This window comes from Podarcis pityusensis (genome assembly GCF_964106645.2).
Source record: "Podarcis pityusensis genome assembly, chromosome: Z".
Classification (NCBI taxonomy): domain Eukaryota; kingdom Metazoa; phylum Chordata; class Lepidosauria; order Squamata; family Lacertidae; genus Podarcis; species Podarcis pityusensis.
The window spans coordinates 50913120-50931441 of NC_138044.1; the positions used below are offsets into that span (position 1 = coordinate 50913120).

General features: G+C 46.7%; 2 protein-coding genes across 5 annotated transcripts; one reads left to right on the plus strand and one right to left on the minus strand.

Annotated features, from left to right (window-relative positions):
* Positions 1-2338: 2338 nt before the first annotated feature.
* On the plus strand, positions 2339-11308 carry LOC308468301 (myelin proteolipid protein-like). Of its 3 annotated transcripts, none has more exons than XM_080990439.1 (8): positions 2339-3781; positions 6308-6394; positions 7589-7775; positions 8056-8212; positions 9299-9467; positions 10030-10103; positions 10233-10298; positions 10582-11308. In XM_080990439.1, the coding sequence occupies exons 1-8, from the start codon at positions 3778-3780 to the stop codon at positions 10651-10653; spliced, it is 816 nt and encodes a 271-aa protein (XP_080846565.1). In that variant the 5' UTR covers positions 2339-3777; the 3' UTR covers positions 10654-11308. The 3 variants fall into 3 exon arrangements, with proteins under 3 accessions (XP_080846565.1, XP_080846563.1, XP_080846564.1); XM_080990437.1 differs by having other exon boundaries at positions 2345-3781; positions 8056-8311; XM_080990438.1 differs by lacking the exon at positions 6308-6394 and having other exon boundaries at positions 2367-3781; positions 8056-8311.
* Positions 11309-12411: 1103 nt separating this feature from the next.
* Positions 12412-18080, minus strand: LOC308468298 (ribose-phosphate pyrophosphokinase 1). 2 transcript variants are annotated; one of them, XR_013981546.1, is made up of 7 exons: positions 17808-18080; positions 16269-16452; positions 15822-15920; positions 15267-15391; positions 14638-14811; positions 14174-14376; positions 12412-13497 (listed from the first exon to the last, which is right to left on the minus strand). XR_013981546.1 is itself a non-coding variant. In XM_080990430.1 (7 exons), exons 1-7 carry the CDS (start codon positions 17927-17929, stop codon positions 13405-13407), a joined length of 957 nt encoding a protein of 318 aa, XP_080846556.1. In that variant the 5' UTR covers positions 17930-18071; the 3' UTR covers positions 12412-13404. The 2 variants fall into 2 exon arrangements, 1 of the variants encoding a protein (XP_080846556.1); XM_080990430.1 differs by having other exon boundaries at positions 14174-14333; positions 17808-18071.
* Positions 18081-18322: the final 242 nt, after the last annotated feature.

Sequence of the window (18322 nt, forward strand, 5' to 3'; positions counted from 1 at the left end):
TAATAATAATAATAATAATAATAATAATAATAATAATGACCCTCGAAGCTCTCCTCGCAAATCTCCAAGGAAGGAGAGGATAAAATGGGAGAGTTTATTATTATCAGTTATTATTAGTAGTAGTAGTATTAACATCAACATCATCTTCATCATCATCGAAAATCTCTTAGCAAATTTCCAGCTCAAGGAAGGAGAGGATAGAATGGGAGAGTTGGACAGAACCCCGAGGGGCAGGCGAGACATTTATCCTAGAAGCCGATAAATATCAGTGGCAGACGGTCCGTGGATAGTGCGGTGCAGCGGGTTGAACTATTATTATTTGTGCTTTTTTTCTTTCTTTCTTAAAAAAAACAAAACATTTAGGGCTACTCTCCTTTTCCTACTCCTATTGAAATACTGTACTGCCACTCCATGAGGCCAAACTGAGATTCGCAAAATGTTTGGGGGTATGCGTCCCCCCAGAAAAAAAAATCTTCTTCCTCTTCTTCTTCTTCCATTGAAAACGGCACAATTGACAAGAGGATAAAATGCTATCCTAAGCATGACTGACCCATGGGATCCCTGCAACTCGTCGATACGATCCAGTCTTCCAGCTGAAGCCTCCAGGGAAGCCTCTGGCGCGTGCAGAGCGCCGGTCCCAAGGTCGACTGCGCTGGGCCATGGAAGCTCCTTCCCCCAAAAGGAGGACCTTTGGAAGGAAGAAGGGCGGGGTGCAGAAGGACTTTGGGGCAAGTGGCTGAAGGGGCTTCCGCTGGGGAAGTAGTAGCGGATGGGCGAAGCCGGCCCCGCCATCTTCGACGAGGGCAGGCGGAGGTCCATTAAAACGCAGGGGCAACGAAAGGAAGAGGACAGAAGTGATTGCGAAAAGGGGGGAGTGAAGGCGGCGGCGCCATGTTTGACGAGGGCAAAAGCTCTCTTTTAAACAAAATAGTGTTTTTCCCCTAGGAGAAAAATTTAGGCCGTTTACATTTAAAATCTGTTGTCATTTTCTGCAACAAAATAGTGTCCCCCCCACTCCCAGTAAAGCATTACGGTAGCAGACGCAAACCCCATTTTATTCCTGTATTCACAATGCACTATGTTTAAAGTAAGTTTTTTAAAGATGCTAAACCTCATATGCTCATAATTTCTTAATTTATTTTTTAATATATATTTTAACATTTTTTAATTTTATTTTTTAAGGGTTGGCATGTAACAACCTATAGTATTTCTACTTGAGAATCATAGAACTCCTGCTGAAATATGGCCACACCCAATTCTATCTATAAAATATATTTTTTTAAAAAAAAATGCATTGCAGGGGGTCAGACTGGATGACCCTTGGGGGTCCCAACAGGTCCAGACTGCATTCAACTCCACATTCTTGCTTTTGATTTCCCCCCCAACAAAAATATGAAATTCATTTAAAATTCAGCTGATGAGAAGGTCACAAATGAAGCATTCATTTGTGAGCTGCCCTGAGACCTCCGGGTATATAAATTCTAATGATTATTATTATTGCAAGGCTGAATCCTTCTGCAAAAAAGAGGGGGATTTAAATCAATGGGGTTTAAATCAAACCTGTCTTGCTCACCCTCATTTCATCATTATCAGTTTATGTCTTCCAGGTTTGTCAAGATGAAGGGGATACCAGCAAGGCTGAACCTTTGTGTGTAAAAGGGGGAAGAAATCAGTGTCGGAAGGGGGGTTGGTCTGGATGACCCTGGGTGTACCTTCCAGCTCCATGCTTATGTGCTGAGATTCCTGAGATTCCCGCCCCGGGTTCATGTCCTGGTGTCAGTCAATAAAAGACGTAAAAATGATAATACATTCTCAAACATGTAATCAAATAAATGCATGATAAAATACACAAAAAATAAAATGAAATATATAAAAAATAAAGAATACATAATAAAACACGTAAAAAGAAGAATACATTCTAAAATAGGGGATGCCAGTGAGGCTGAGGGGGAAGGAACCGTCGCCTTGCAGCATTGGAAGTGGGGTTGGTCTGGATTACCCTCAGGGGTCCCTTCCTTCTCCCCACAATGCCTCTCCTTCTTTGCCGAGGGACAAAGACCTCTCTGCCCTCCTGCTGGAGGATCTATGGTCCTCATTGTTCGGATGTTCTCCATTCTCCATTGTTGGGAATAGACAAAGAGGGTCTTGTCCCTGGGCAGCTCCGCCAGCCAGCTCCTCTCCGCGCCGGCCCTGCCAGGCGGCCCCCGAATCCTGAAGGAGGCCATAGAGGGCCAAAGGCATCCCTCACGGCACCTGCTGGGGGAACTGGGCCAAACTGGGGAGGGTGGAAGGATAGGATATAGAAAAATAGAATCATCTTCTTCTCCTCCTCCTCCTCCTCCTCCTCCTCCTCCTCCCTTTAATGGTGATTCCGTAAGGAACTGTGGAGGCCAATTCTGGATCCGCACCTCCTTCCACAATGGAGTTTCCCAGTGAAGGTTCCTTCCTCTTCGCCCATTTCTCCCTCACGTCCCGAGTTCAAGTATCTTCAAAGCCCATGACTCCTTTGGTCAAGGCGGTTCTCCAATAGAAGAATATACCTTATTGGCCCGGATAGAAGCCCTATTTTCCTCTGAGATAGGCGAGATCCCTTCAGGTATCCATATTTCCTGAAGAAGTCTCTGATTTAAAGCCATCCCAGTTTCCAATCACCTTCCTATTGACAAATCCTTTTTTTCATTACGCAAAGACTCGGCCATGCTGGCATCACCTTCCTATTGACCAATCTGGGAAATTCATTTCTGGAATAGTAACTTATTTACTTCTGCTCTTAGGAAGACATCGACCGATCACAATGAAATTGTGGTGAGCAGGGCAGATTCTTCACTGTTTTTCTAGAAAACCAGGTGTCCCCTATCTTAGATCTGGTAACTCCTACCTCAGTGCAGACCCTGACCTTCCTCCTTCTTGAAATTCAATTGGTGAGACTGATGTGAGGCTGGCAGTCCACCAAGACCCAGACACAGATGTCAACCACCCTTCTGTTGCTCCACTTGATTCTCCATAAAGGCAGAACCTGACCTTAGTCCCTCTTGAAACCCATTGGGTTGGACTCAGGTGAAGATGGAGGACCACCAAGACCCTGAGAACCTTCCTCTTTGCCCTGCTAGCAAGTTGGTGTTCCACCGAGACCCTGAGTCCACCCTCAGAATCCATGTGATCCTCCCTAAATGCAGGACCTGGCCTTTGTCCCTCTTAAAATCCATTGAGTTGTACTCATGTGAAGACGGAGCTCCACCAAGCCCCTGAGAACCTTCTCCCATATCCTGGTGGCCACCTGGTGGTCCACCAAGACCCTGAGGTCCACCATTCTTCTATTGGTCCACCTAATTCTCCATAAAGGCAGAACCTGACCTTTGTTCCTTTTGAAATCCTTTGGGTTGCACTCAGGTGAAGATGGGGGGAGGGGTCTACCAAGACCCTGAGATCCTTCTCCTTTGCCCTGCTAGCAAAAGTTGGTGGTCCACAGAGAATGTGAGCCACGGGTCCTCTAGCCTGAGCTCAGAACTTTCCACCAAAGCTGGAAGCTCCCACAGATCTTAGGACTTTCCATCAAGCAGATCTTGTCCATCTCAGAGTTAACAGGGAGGAGAAGGAGCAGGAGGAGACAGGGCCGGCTTCTCCTTTAAGGGGCATGGCTCTACACAACAGATCCCTTTTTCTTTGGAGGATCTGAAGGGGCAGAGAGAAATCCAGCGAAGTGAGGAGGAGGAGAAGAAGACCGGGTTGTCCTAGCTGAAGAAGAGACCAGTTGCACTCCACCTGAACCCCAAGGCGATGGGTGAGTTGGACCAGGGGGAAATTTATCAGTATCTCCATCACCCATTAATTTGGCCATGGCGGATCTCAGGGATTTGGGAAGCCGTCCCGGGTTCTGATCTCACCCCGGACTGTCCCACTTGTCCTGAGACCTCTGAAAAGTGATGTGTTTCTGGGGTGGGAAAGAGGACCTCCCTATTTTCACCAGAGACATACTGGGGGGCTGGAAGAAGGGGGTCTGTATCTTCATTTTAGGGGATAGAAGAGGAGGTCTGTATTTTCATTTTAGGAGATGGAATAGGAGATCTGCATTTTCACTGGAGAAATATTTGGGGGACAGAATTGGGGGTCTCTATTTTCATTTTAGGGGATAGAATAGCAGGTCCGCATTTTCACAAGAGAAATGCTGGAGGGATGGAAGAAAAGGACCCCCCCCCCCCCCCGTTTTCACCAGAGAAATATTTGGGGGATAGAATAAGGGGGATAGAATAAGGGGAATATTTGGGGTATAGAAAATAAAATTTCATTTTAGGGGGTAGAATTGGAGGTCTGTATTCTCACAAGAGAAATATTGGGTAGGTGGGCTAGATCCCTCCTGCTCCTCACCTCCCTTTCACAGCGACCTGGCCAGGTAGGTCTCTCGGCTGAGAAGCCAGCCAGAGGGAATAGGACCCAGGAGATCGGCTTGGCAGTCAAAGGGACTCTGAGATTCACCCAGGCCTGGGGAAAAACCGGAAAATTGGGGGGAACCCGTTTTTTCCCCTTTTCTCCCCAAAGCCACTTCCCCCCTGAAAAACTGAAGGGAAAAAAGAGTGTGGAATATTAAAACTATCAAACTGGTTTTTATTTCCAGTTTTCCTGGTTTTATCCCAGGCCTTCCCATCTGTGCCATATATACAGAGTAAAAAACAATGCTCCTGTGAAATAAAGCTGTCCATTAATGGGCCCCCGAAAATCTTAACGACCCACGTTTCTTTTCACAAAACTGCCCTGAGATTCCCGGGTCAGACTGGATGACCGCCAGGATCCCTTTCAGTTCTGGTGTTTTCTGTACCAGCCGGGACCACTCTCTGGGAGGCAGCATGAAGGAGAGCATTGTTTCAAACTCACAGCCCATCCCTCATTGTCCATTGTCTTCGAGACAATAGGAGCCTTTTTATCTCTGTGCTCTGCTTCGTCCCACATGCCCTCCATCCATCCCACCCCCGAGATGAAGAGGCGAGGAATGGTCCAGTTAGAGTCCTGGGAAGAGGGCTCTGGTTCGAATCCTCAAAACCTTCCTGGCAGGATGAAAATAAAGACCCCCAATTCTATCCCCCGAATATTTCTCTGGTGAGAATCCCCTAAAATGAAAATAGAGACCTCTTGTTCCATATTTTCATTTTAGGGAATTTTGTTTCCCATAATTCCTGGCAGAAATTAAAAAAAGTTTAAGAGAGTTTTTATGGAGAGTTGCTGCCAAGAATTTAATCGCAAAAGGTGGGAAGGGAGAGGATATCACAATCAAATCAGGCTAGCAAAATCAATTAAACAAATAAACTAACTAACTAACTAACTAAATAAATAAATTAAGAGAGGATGTTGAACTAGCGAGACTATCAGCAAGGTGACAGAATTTTTTTTACCAGAGAATGGGAAATATACAGAGTCTGCGTAAAAGAACATGTTCAAAATATCAGGCTTCGACTGAGCTGTTTGTAAAAAGGAGAACCTTATCAAATAAGGTTTGATATAAGGTGAAATAAAAGGAGAGGAAATAAAGTTGTGCATATTTAAAGAACCTAATTCGGGAACATAATGGGAAGATCGAAGGTCACGTTAATTAATGTACAAAACAAGTATCCATTCAGAAATGTAGGATTTAAAAAAAAATTCTATCTTCTCTTTTACATTTCTTGATTATTTCTCTTATACAGTTTTAAAACCAGTAAATCATTAAAAAAAATATTGATTTTAGGGGATGGAATAGGATGTCTCTATTTCCATTTTAGGGGATGGAATAGTTCTCTATTTTCATTTTAGAGGATAGAACGGGAGGTCTGTCTTTTCACCAGCGAAAGATTGGGGGGATAGAATTGGGGAAGTCCCTATTTTCACCCGGCCAGGTAGGTCTCGGGGATTTGAACCCGGGGCCCTCTTCCCAGGACTCTAAATGAACCATTCCTCACCATCCCTGGGGTGGGATGGGGGGCAATGTAGGACAGAGATCAAGGCTCCATTGTCCCAAGGACAATGGACAATTGAGGATGAGCTGAGAGTTCGAATCCAAACCTGACACTGTTTCTGGCATCTCAGAGCTGCTTGTTCCCAGCAGAGATAAAGCAGAACATTGGACCAATTGACCCTTGGGGTCAAATCCAGATTTCTGCTCCTATTTTGAAATTCCTGCCAATTCAACGACCCTCAGGGCGGCGGGGTCTCAGCATTCCAGGAAACCCAGCCAGATGGGTGGGGTATAAATAACAAATTATTATTATTATTAGGAGAGAGGAAGGAACCGCAGGGAGGCCTGCCCGTCCTGCTGACCCTTGTATTTTTCGCAATGTAGATAATGTTAGCGGTGGGCCTGAACCCCAACCAACCACGGCTCCGCAGAACTCGAACCCGGATCCAGTTCCCCGAGCCGGTTCTCCAGGTAGCCATCTGAACCCTGAGAAACCCAGAGCCTGCCTAGCAGGGCTGGGTTGCCCTCCGATGCGAGGCCACGTTGAGATTCCCGCCTTTCAGGGGTGGGACTGAATAATAATAATAATAATAATAATAATAATAATAATATCGTTTAACCACATCAGTTAATGTGGATACATATGCTATCATGTTATTGTTTTAGTGAAATAAATGGTTTAAATTGTTATGATGGTTTTTCTCCTTCCAATCAAATGCAGCAGAAAAGTGGTCCCAATAGAATTTCTTAAACCTCACCAGAATTTCATCATTATTGGTCTATGTATTTCTAATAATAGAACCAAATCAGTAATTTTTGATGGATGCGTAAGAACGAATTTATGATTCCCAAAAGGAAACCTTCCTCTGGTGGTCAATATTCAGAGGATGCCATAAAGGCTGAACCCTTCCTGTAAAAAAAGGATTTCAATCAAGTCTTACTGACTAGTGATTTAAATTGTGATTTACCGGTAAATCGTGACTGAAATTGATTTGATTTCAAATCAAATCTACCCTGCTGCGAAGCAAGTCGAAAAGACTTTCCTTACCGATTCCAAGGGCCGGCGAATGCGTTTCAGGGGATTGAGGTTTAATGCGGCCCTCAGCTCCTGAAGGTAACAGGGCCCTTTATATGTCCAGCTGTCCTTTGTCCACAACAAATTGCTACTGTTTTTTTGTGTTGAATAAATGCTATATGGTAATTGATGGAACTCATAGGTATCTCAAGCCATTTGCACATGTTGCCAGACAACCAGTCCATGTAGAATGTCGGCACCCTATATATAGAAATGAGCAAAGCAGTGATAGTTTGAGGAGCAGGGGAGCAGGCAAGCAGGCGGGGCCTGTGACTTACATCATAGGAGCCTACACAACACAAAACACGGTTGCTGTATGTCGGTTTTATTTGTTTTTTATCTTCTCTTTTGGAAATGTACATTCAGGTTTTTCCCCCCTTTGAATTTTTTGGAGGACCCCCAAGAGAGGGGGGGCGCCAAGCTACGGCTTGTTGAGCTTAGACATAAATCTGGCACTGGCGCCGCTGGTAATTCGACGCTGAGATTCCTGCCTAGCTGGACTGGATGATAGCGATAGGGATAGGGGTTAGGCAACTCTTCCTCAATAGGTTTCTATCCTTCTCTCCTTCCTTCTTCCTGCTCCCTTACAGGTCTATTAGAGTGCTGTGCCCGCTGCCTGGTGGGGGCGCCCTTCGCCTCGCTGGTGGCCACGGCCCTGTGCTTCCTGGGGGTGGCGCTCTTCTGCGGCTGTGGCCACGAAGCCCTGACCGGCACCGAGCACCTGATCGAGACCTACTTCTCCAAAAACTACCAGGATTACGAGTACCTAGTCGATGTGTAAGCACCTCCCGACATTCCTTTTCTTCGCCTTCGTTCCCTCGTCCGTTCCCCTGTTCGTTTACCGATACATTCTCCCATTCATATTCTGCAATCCGTTTTTCACTGCATGTCCACATCAAGTTAAACCGCGACCACACAATCCATCTTCTATCAGAATAACATTCTGCAGTCCTTTTTCAACCGTATATCCCTCCTAGCTCTGGTGGGGGGTCAGACTGGATGACCCTCGGGGTGCCCCCACTGTACCAACGGCCCCCCTCTCTTTTCTCGCCCACAGGATCCACGATTTCCAGTACGCCATCTATGGGGTGGCCGGCTTCTTCTTCCTCTTTGGTGCCCTCCTGCTGGCTGAAGGCTTCTACACCACTGGCGCTGTCCGGCAGGTCTTCGGCGACTACCGGGCCACCGTCTGCGGCAAGGGCCTGGGCGCCACGGTAGGCCACAAGGGGAGGGGGCCCCGAGGACACCGGCCCGGCCGCTCCTGGGAGCTGGTGTGTCACTGTGTGGGAAAATGGCTGGGCCATCCTGATAAGGTGATCTTCTCCTCTTTCGCACCCAGCGCTGCTGCCGTTCGAACCCGGGGCATGAGACTGCTGACGGTGGGGGGCGTTAAGGAGAGTATGACCAGGATATATTGCATAAGTCTTGTCCTTCCTTCCTCTGGTTGTCCATATTAAGAGGAGGCAGCAAGGCTGATCCTTTCTGTAAAGAAAGGATTTTATCCTTCCAAAATGGAAACCTTCCTCCGCTTGATTCTAGGTGCAATAATTGGGAATGGCTTTACTTACTTCCAAGGTCCTTGGCCAAAAAAGAGGAAATTCCACGTCTAAGGAATCCAGCAGGGCACTTTTAACCCCTTCCTGCCTTTGGACCTCCATCCCGGAAGGACGCTCCTGGCACCAAGGGACTCGCACTTGTGACACATGGTGCCATCAGAAAACCACCTGCTGTGCCTATGGAGGACCCCCCCCCCCATCCCGGGCCGTCTGAGTATTCCTGCTTTCCCAGTCCCAGATTTGACTTATGAGGGGTGGAAGAAGAGGTCGCTATTTTCATTTTATGGGACAGAATAGGCGGTCTGTATTTTAATCAGATTAATACTTGTGGGATGGAATAGATGGATGGATTTGTGGGAATTTGTGGGATGGAATAGAAGATCCCTATTTCATTAGATAAAATATTTGGGTGATGGAATAGGAGATCCCTGTTTTAATCAGATAAATATTTGTGGGATGGAAGAGGTTTCTATTTTCATTTTAGGGGACAGAATAGGAGGTCTCTATTTCCATTTTAGGAGATGGAATAGGAGGTCTCCATCTTCACCTGAGAATTACCCAAATATAAGCCGCCCCTGAAAATAGGATTTTAATGGATCATCTGCCCACCCCTTGTGGGAATATCTGGAGGAAAGGTCCAAGTGGCTGGGAGTTCCTCAGGTCCCAAAGGTCTCCAGTCTCATGCCCCGTCCTCCGGAAGCTCCTGGCGAATCACTGACTCTCATTTCTTCTCCCTCCTTTCAGTTCGTGGGCATCACCTATGTCCTGACCGTCCTCTGGCTCCTGGTCCTGGCCTGCTCGGCCGTCCCCGTCTATGTCTACTTCACGGCCTGGACCACCTGTAATTCCATCGCCAACCCCACCAAGACGGCCGCCGGCATCGGGAACCTCTGCACAGACGCCCGGATGTATGGTGAGGAAGAACCTAGTTTCCTGGGCCACCTTGGGGAGGAAGAATTTCATGAGGGGTCTCCCAGGAAGAAGGTTCTCAAGGTCCTGGTGGAATAGGACATGGAGAAGGTTCTTGAGGTCTTGTTGGAACACCAAGTTGGTAGCAGGACCTGAGAGAATCGCAAGGTCCTGGGGGAGCCCCATCTTCCCACGAGTCTCTCACCCAATGAATTTCCAGAGGGATGAAGGTCAGGAAGGATCTTGGAGTCTTGGTAGACCAGCAGCTTGCCATCAGGACCTTGGAGAAGGAACTCAGGAGGCTTGGTGGTCCTCCAACGTCACATGAGTCAACCCAAGGGATTTTCAAGGGGGGGAAAGGTCAGGTCCTGCCTTTAGGGAGAATCCTATGGACCCTGATGGTGGGCTCAGGGTCTTTGTAGAACACCAACTTGTTATCAGGATCTGGGAGGATGTTCTCAGGGTCTTGGTGGGCCTCCATCTTCACATTTCAAGAGGGGCCAAGGAGGTGGGGTGAGGTGGCCCTTCAGCTCTCAACTGTTCTGTGTTTTGGTGCCCCACCACAGGTGTCCTGCCATGGAATGCCTCCCCGGGAAGAGTGTGTGGCCAGAGCCTTCTCTCCATCTGCAAGACATCCGAGGTAAGTTGTCAGTGGTCAAGACTAGAGAACTTTCATGTTCCTTTCTACCATTCTGTTTCTACATTGAGTTCCTTCAATGGGTGACCCATTCTCCTCCTCCTCGTCCTCCCTCTTCTCCTCATCCTACAGTTCCAGATGACGTTCCACCTGTTCATCGCGGCCTTCGTGGGAGCGGCAATCACTTTGGTGGCTCTGGTAAGGACAGCTTCCCACAACTCTTCATCTCTGGGTGGAGGGTTTGAACCACACGTGGGGCAAAGGATGGGATGGAGGTCTCCAGCAGAACCCTGGAAAATCCTGCTGGACTCAGCTGCTGACTCCTTCCGATGGTCCTAGGAGGAGACCTGCTGAGCTGTCAGGTAAACCAGGAGGAATGGGCAGCAGACCATGGTTGATGGTCTTCAAAACTGCTGAGATATCAGGGGAACCAGGAGGAATGGGTTTTAACAATTCTGCTTCTGTTCCCCTTCCTTCGTAGGTGACGTTCATCATTGCGGCCACCTACAACTTCGCCGTCCTGAGGCTGATGGGCCGGGGAACAAAATTCTAACCTGGCACCCGCCCGGGCCGAGAGACTCCCTCCCTCCCTCTTCATAATAATAATAACAATCGGTATTATTTGCACCCTGGACTGGTCTTCTAACCGCGAGGCTCTAACCAGGCGGCTGCTGACCTCCTGCTCTAACTGCCCGCCAGCCAATCGGCTCATCCCCATTTGCCGGGGTTGGACTAGATGACCCCGGGGTCCCTTTTCAAAAGCAACCATGATTCTATGATCTCACTCGACCCTGCTGGACCCAAAAATGGGATTATTCCCAGTCCGGGGATTTCGTCGGCGCAGGAAACCGATGTCGGAGCGAGAGAGAGGAGGTCCTCCAACCTGTTAGTCCTGCTTTTCGGAGGAAAAAAATCACTCCAGCCCCTTGAAGATCCCCAAAAGAAAGTCCTTTTTTTGGAAAAAAATAATTGCAGTTTTATGCTCCAAACGGGAAATCATTCAATGGGATGACACCATTTTTTTGTAAAAGGCTAATAAAAACATACACGTGTGTGTATATATATATATATATATATATATATATATAATGTGAAAACCGACTGTTCTTAACACGGCGTGCGGAAAGCTGAGATAACGAAGGATAATGTCGAAAATAAATAATGAAGGATAATATTGAAATAAAAACGAAGGGTGAATTTCACGATAAGAGCTTGTCGGTTTTGCTTTCCTTGGTTCGAAATAAAGGGAGGAAAATCATACTGATATACCGTATTTTTCGCTCTGTAAGACACACTTTTTCCCTCCTAAAAAGTAAGGGGAAATGTGTGTGTGTCTTATGGAGCGAATGCAGGCTGCGCGGCTACCCCAGAAGCCAGAACAGCGAAAGGGAGCACTGCGCAGCGCTCCCTCTTGCTGTTCTAGCTTCTGGCTTAGCCCCTCAGTCCCTTCCCCCACCTCCCGGAAAAGCCCCCAAGAGCCGTGCTCCCTTTAAAGAGCCGCGTGGAGCTCTTTAAAGGGAGCGAAAAATATGGTATATATCCATATTTATATTTTTATATATGTATTATGATCCATCTGTGTCTGTCTCTGTTTCTCTCTGTGTGTTTTAAAATATTCCTCATGAAATCAGCCTTCATTCCAATTACCGGTACATTTCCAACAACAGGGATGATGATGATGATGATGATAATGATAACAACTTTTATTCTTTATACACCACCCATCTGGCTGTGTTTCCCCAGCCACTCTGGGCGGCTTTCAACAGAACAGAAATAAAATTATTATTAATAATTTTTAGAGAATTGGCCCCCACCCTTCTTTTCTATGGTGGAAATAGGGACAGCCCAATCTGTCCCATGACATTTTTAGGGCCCCTTGAGTGTCATGCAGTCCAGCCACTTCCAATAAAATAATAATAATAATAGTAATAATAACAACAACAACGGCCCTATCCCTAATAATAATAGTAATAATAGTAGTAGCAGTAATAGTAGTAGTCTGGGCGGCTTTCAACAGAACAGAAAAAAAAATATTATTATTATTATGGAAAATGGCACTGGAGCACCTTCCGACTCTATCTGGCTTCCCGCAAAATACTTTTATTTTATATTTTTTATATTTTATTGTATTTTATTATATCATATTATTTCTATACCGCCCTATACCCAAAGGTCTCATGAATACAATAACTCATCAAATATAAAGAGCTTCCCAATCTCAAGTAAATCATAGAAGAGGAAGAAACTACAACTCGCAGCATGCCAAGCTGCGATCCACCCCCACCCCCCGAAAATGAAGGAATAGAGGAGATTTTGGGCTTTTAAATAAGAGTTTATTATTCATTCGTCCATCATCAGGAGTTGAACCTGGAACTGGAGGTGGGGAACAGGAGCTTCAGGAGTCTATAATTCCCAACAGGGCGCCCGAGGGCGAAGGGTTGAAATAAACAGGATTTTTTCTGAGTGGGGAGAACTATAGCAGCAATTCCCCCCTCTGAAATGAACAGGACACATCCTATATTAACCCGCAGGTTAATATTTTTTTCATTTAAAGCACGCTAGAATTCCCATACTGCCACCTGGGATCTGAGACCAGAATCCGAAAAAATTGGGGTTATTTTTTTGGGGGGGGGAGGGGAATAATGGGAATTGAAAGTTGAGATCGGATGAAATGAATAGACGCGAAGACAGGGAATCCAAGCTCAAAATTAAGTGTATTTTTGAATGGGGTTTAGGGGAGTTGTAGTGCCGCCGGGCACCTGCATCCGAGCTCAAAATTAAGTGTATTTGGGGGGGGGGTGATAGGAGACAGAACGAAATGAATGGGGTTTAGGAGAGTCGTGGCACCACTGGGCGCCTGGGGGAATTCTAGCACCAACACCAGGCGCCCCGATTCCTCCAAAAAGTTGTTTTTTTCTGGGGAAGGAAACTAGCATGGGGTACGAGAAAAGAGGGGAACGAATGGGATTTGGGGCTGGGAGTGATAGCTTTAAAACCCCAAATCAAGGGGCAGGGAATTGTAGTGCTGACACCAAGTAATTGGATTGCCCAATCGGATATGAACAATAAATACCCCATTTTAAATTGTGTTTTAAATTCCGGCCGCCCGGCACCCCCAATTGAAAGGATTTCGGGAAGTGAAAGGACCAGAGAAACGAGTGCATAGAATGAGCCCCAAATTAGACCCGCGCTAGAATTCCCACCCACCAGCACCCCAAACTGAAAAAGGGGGAATCGTGGGATAAAGCCAACTCAGCACTCTGTACATGCACAGAGGACTGTTTTTCCCCGCCAGGGTCGGGAACTATAGCGGGACGTGGCTGAACAGGTAGGAGACGGACTCGCCGTTGTGGGTGCGGCGGATAGCTTCAGCCAGGATCATGGAGATGTCAATCACCTAGGGGGGAAAGAGAGGGAGAGGCAGGGTTAACTGGGCCCCAGGAGTTATATGAATGAATTAGTATTTGCGTCAGCCCTTGGCCATAGCAATAAAACAAGATGAATGAATGAATGAATCAATCAATCAATCTTCACCTGCCAGTCAAGCTGTGAATGACTTAATCTTGATTTGTGCCAGAACTCTGCCATCACAATAAAACAACAAGACGATAGACAAAGAATAGAAATGCAATGCGGCGAGGTGGAGCGAGGAAGGGGCCAAATAATCTGGGACAGGCCATAGAGATAATGATAATAATAATAATAATAAATGACAGTGGAAGGTGTGAGAATGATCAGAAATGTGCCAGAGAGATGATAATAAAATGATGAAAATAATAATATTAATATTATTAATAATAGATGACGATGGAAGGTGTGAGAACGATCAGAAACGTGTCACAGAGATAATAACAATAACAATAATAATAATAATACTAATAATAAATGACGACAATGAAAGGTGTGAGAATGATCAGAAAGTTGCCAGAGATGATGATGATGATGATGATAATAATAATAATAATAATAACAACAATAATAACAACAACAACTGAGGATGTTGATGGAAGGTATGAGAATGATCAGAAACGTGCCAGAGAAATAATAACAATAACAATAATAATCCCCCCTACCTGGATTTTGGGGCAGTGCTTCATCTTCTCCTCCTGCGGGATGGTGTTGGTGACAACGACGGCCTCAAACCCTGCACCGTTAATCCGGGAGATGGCCGGACCGGAGAAGATGCCGTGCGTCAGGATGGCGTAGACCCGGGTGGCACCCGCCGAGAGGAGCCTGCGGGGGAAAGCGGGTTGGGCTGGATGACCACAGGGGTTGCCTTCCAAGCAGGGTGGGTAAAAATCAATGATTTTTTGAAATAATAATAACAACAATAATAATCTGATTTTTAAAATTTAAATCTGATTGTTTTCAAATATTTTAATTAGATTTTTTAAAATTTAAATCAGATTGTTAAAATTTAAATTGGATTTTAAAAAAAATTAATTGGACTTCCCCCCACTTAAATTGGATTTTTAAAATTTTAAATCAGATTTTTAAAAATTTAAATCGGATTTCCCCCCACTTAAATCAGACTCACTTGTCCGCGGCGTGGCAGATTGTCCCACAGGTGTCGGCCATGTCATCCACCAAGATGGCTGCCCGGTCTTTGACGTCGCCCACCAGGACCATGCGGTCGACCTCGCTGGCCTTCTTGCGCTCCTTGTGGATGAGGGCAAAGTCGACGTTTAGGCGGTCAGCGATTGATGTCACCCTGGGAGAAGGAGGTTCTAGGTTGAGATGTCTTGATTTGAAATCCTTTTTTTTATTATTAAAATCCCTTTTTATGAAAAGGTTCAGGCTTGCTGGCATCCTCTTAATATGGACAAGCAGAAGGAGGTTTCCTTTCTGGAATAATAAAATCCCTTTTTTACAGATAGGTTCAACCTTGCTGGCATCCTACAAATATTGACGAGCAGAGGAAGAGCAGGGTATAAGTAATAAATTGTTGTTGTTGTTGTTCTTATTATTATTATTATTATTATTATTATTATTATACTAGTAGTAGTAGTAGTAGTAGTAGAATGGGAGATTAAAAGGATGGAGCAGCTGGGAGGGTCCCCGGGGTGTCCAGTCCAGCCCCCGGTAAGGCAGGAATCTCAACGCAGAATCCCCGAATGGTAGAGCTGGAAGGGACCTGTGAGAAATTTTTGGAAATTCTGGGGTCACCTTTTGGCTCCCCCGGCGTCTGGCGAGACGATAGTGCAGTTCTTCCACTCGGCGATGTTCTCCTTGATCCACTTCAGAACAGCCGGCTCGGCATACAGGTTGTCGACGGGGATGTCAAAGAAACCCTGGCCCAGGAAGCAGAAGCAGAAACATATATTTATAACCTCATCCGTCTGGCTGGGTTTCCCCAGCAACTCTGGGTGGTTCCCAATCATCATCATTATCATTAATCTGATAAAAGCAGTTGGAAAATAGCATAAAAAGCAGACCATAATAACATGGTCAACGTAATAATACTGTAGCGGCCTGAATATAAGACTCACCCCCCAAATTCCGACCGTGAAAAGTTAAAGGGTGGCTTATATTCAGGCCAATATGGTACCATATTGACCTGAATATAAGCCTCGCTTTTTCCCCCCAAAAAAGCGCTCAAATATTTCACAACATATTAAAATTTAAAACAACATTATTAACGTAAGTGTTAAATACTCAAAATATTCAGAAAGTTCACACGTGGCCATGCAGGCTGGACAGGATCAGCCCTGGGGGCCCCACCTGGATCTGAGAGGCATGCAGGTCCATGGTGATGATGTGGTCAGCGCCGGCCACCGAGAGCATGTTGGCGACGAGCTTGGCAGAGATGGGTGCTCGGCTCTGCAATGGAAAGGGGGCCGCTGAATCGGGTGTTGTGCTACAACTACCATCCTGCTTAGCAGGCAGGTTCCCACCCATAACCCAATGTAGCTAGCAAGACTCCAACTCCCATCCTGCCCAGCAGCTAGGATCACAACTGCAATCAGGCCTAGCTAGCCAGACTCCAACTCCCAGCATGCCTAGCTCGAAAGACTCCACTTCCCAGAATGCCTAGCAGGCAGGTCTCCAATTCATTCCACCTATAACCCAGCCTAACTACCAAGACCCGGACATCGCCGCCCTCAGTCCAGTCAACCCAGCAACTTCGCCCCCTCCCAAGTGTGCCATTAATCCCGTTCCCCCGGAAACCTTGTCCTTCTTGTCCTGTCGGGCGTAGGGAAAGCAGGGAATGACGGCTGTCACTCGGCTGGCCGAAGCGATCTTGCAGGCGTTGATCATGATCAGCAGCTCCATCAGGTGGTCGTTGATCTCGCCGCAGCCGCTCTGGACAATGTAGACGTCCTCGCCGCGCACGCTCTCGCCGATCTCCACGCTGCGGAGATTGCATTTCCCCCCCGATTTAAATAGATTTTTTTTCCGATTTAAATTGGATATTTTCCATTTAAAAGGGATATTTTCAATTCAAACTGGATGATTTTGATTTAAATTGGCTTTTTTTAAAAAAATGCTTTCTAAATATTTTTAGAATTCCAGTCCAAAGGTTATTCAGCAGGAAATTAGGATTTATTATTTTGACTGTTATTTTGGAACCGGTTCAGTTGTAGCCTATAATTGTTGTTGTGGTGGTGGTGGTTAAGGATAAGGGTTAGAAGTAACAATAGGACTTAGGGCTAGGGATTAGGAATAAAAATAATAATATAATATAACATCAGGAAATAAGTTTATCATGTGTGTTAAAACCCATCTTTTTTTTAAAAAATTGTTAAATCACATCAGTTAACAAACATGGATCCACATACTATCATGTTATTGTTTTAGTGAAATAAATGGTTTAGATTGTTATTAAGGAAACAATTATTTTTCTCCTTCCAATCAATCAAGTTGTCCAAATAGAAACCGTTAACTTAATATAACTCACCAGAATTTCATAATTATCTGTCAGTTTATTTCTAAGAGTAGAACCAAATCAGTCATTTTTGATATAACTGTAAAAACGACTCTGAAAATGTATCATTCCTAAATGGAAAACTTCATCTGGTTGTCAATAGGAAAATTATACAAGCAAGAATGAGTCTTTCTGTTAAAAAATGATCTAAATCAAGTCTTACTGATTTAAATCGATTTGTTTTAAATCAAATCCACCCTGCAGAAAACTACAGTTCCCACAGTGATGCCAATCTCTGTCATGGAAAACTACAGTTCTCATAGTGGTGCTCCGCATTTCTTTCATGGAAAGCTACAGTTCCCGGAGTGCTGCCTTGTCTCCTGCTTGCAGAACTACCATTCCCAGTGACCCCGTCTCTTTCATGGAAAACTACAGTTCCCAGAGTGCTGCCCCCATCTCCTGCTTGGAGAACTACAGTTGCGGACATGCCCCCAGTCCCCTAGAGACGCAGCATTACATCCAGCCTGGAGGAACTACAGCTCCCAGCCTGCCCCGCGCACTCCCCTCAGACCCAATGGCTCCGTGGCCTCGGAAAACTACCCTTCCCAGGCTGTTCCGCGACCACGCATACGCCCAACCTACCACGTCCCTTACGGGAACCACACCTCCCATCATTCCCCGAGCGCTCCCCTCAGACTCATTGGCTCGCTCGTCTCGGAGATCTACCCTTCCCAGCCTGCCCCGCGGCCGCGCATGCGCCAAACCCATCGCGTCCCTCGCACCCAGCATGGAACTACCCTTCCCAGGTTGCCCCGCGGCGGGCAAGCATGCGCACAACCTACCACGTCTCCTGGTTGGAGAACTTCTTGGTGACCACCTTGCCCAGCTCCAGGCCCAGCCGGTCGGCGATCCTCTGCGACAGGTCCTGGTGCGAGGAGCCGCTGAAGAGCTTGATGTTGGGCATCCTGCTGGCCAGCGAAGCCGCCGGCGAGAACGACGTGCCCGAGCGCGACGTCGAGGCCTCGCCCACCTCCACCCCGGGGACAGGCCCGCCGCGGGCGGCTCGCCGCTCGCCCTCGGCCGCCTCGCGCCGCTCCAGCAGGCCGAGGAAGGCGTCCGGGAGCGCAGGCCGCGCCCGCCGCCTCAGACGACGGAGCCGCACTGCGCCGCCATCTTGGGAGCGGGCCTTTATATCACCTCGGGCGGCGCGCGCAGGCGCGGCTCGCCAAAGACACACCCACTCGAGCGAGGGGCGCTTGCGTGAATGCTGAGACAGGCTCACTTTGGAGAGGCGCGCCTGCGCAGAAGCAGAGACGGGCCCGCTTTCGCGAGGATGAAAAGAGGCGGTGAAAAGGGC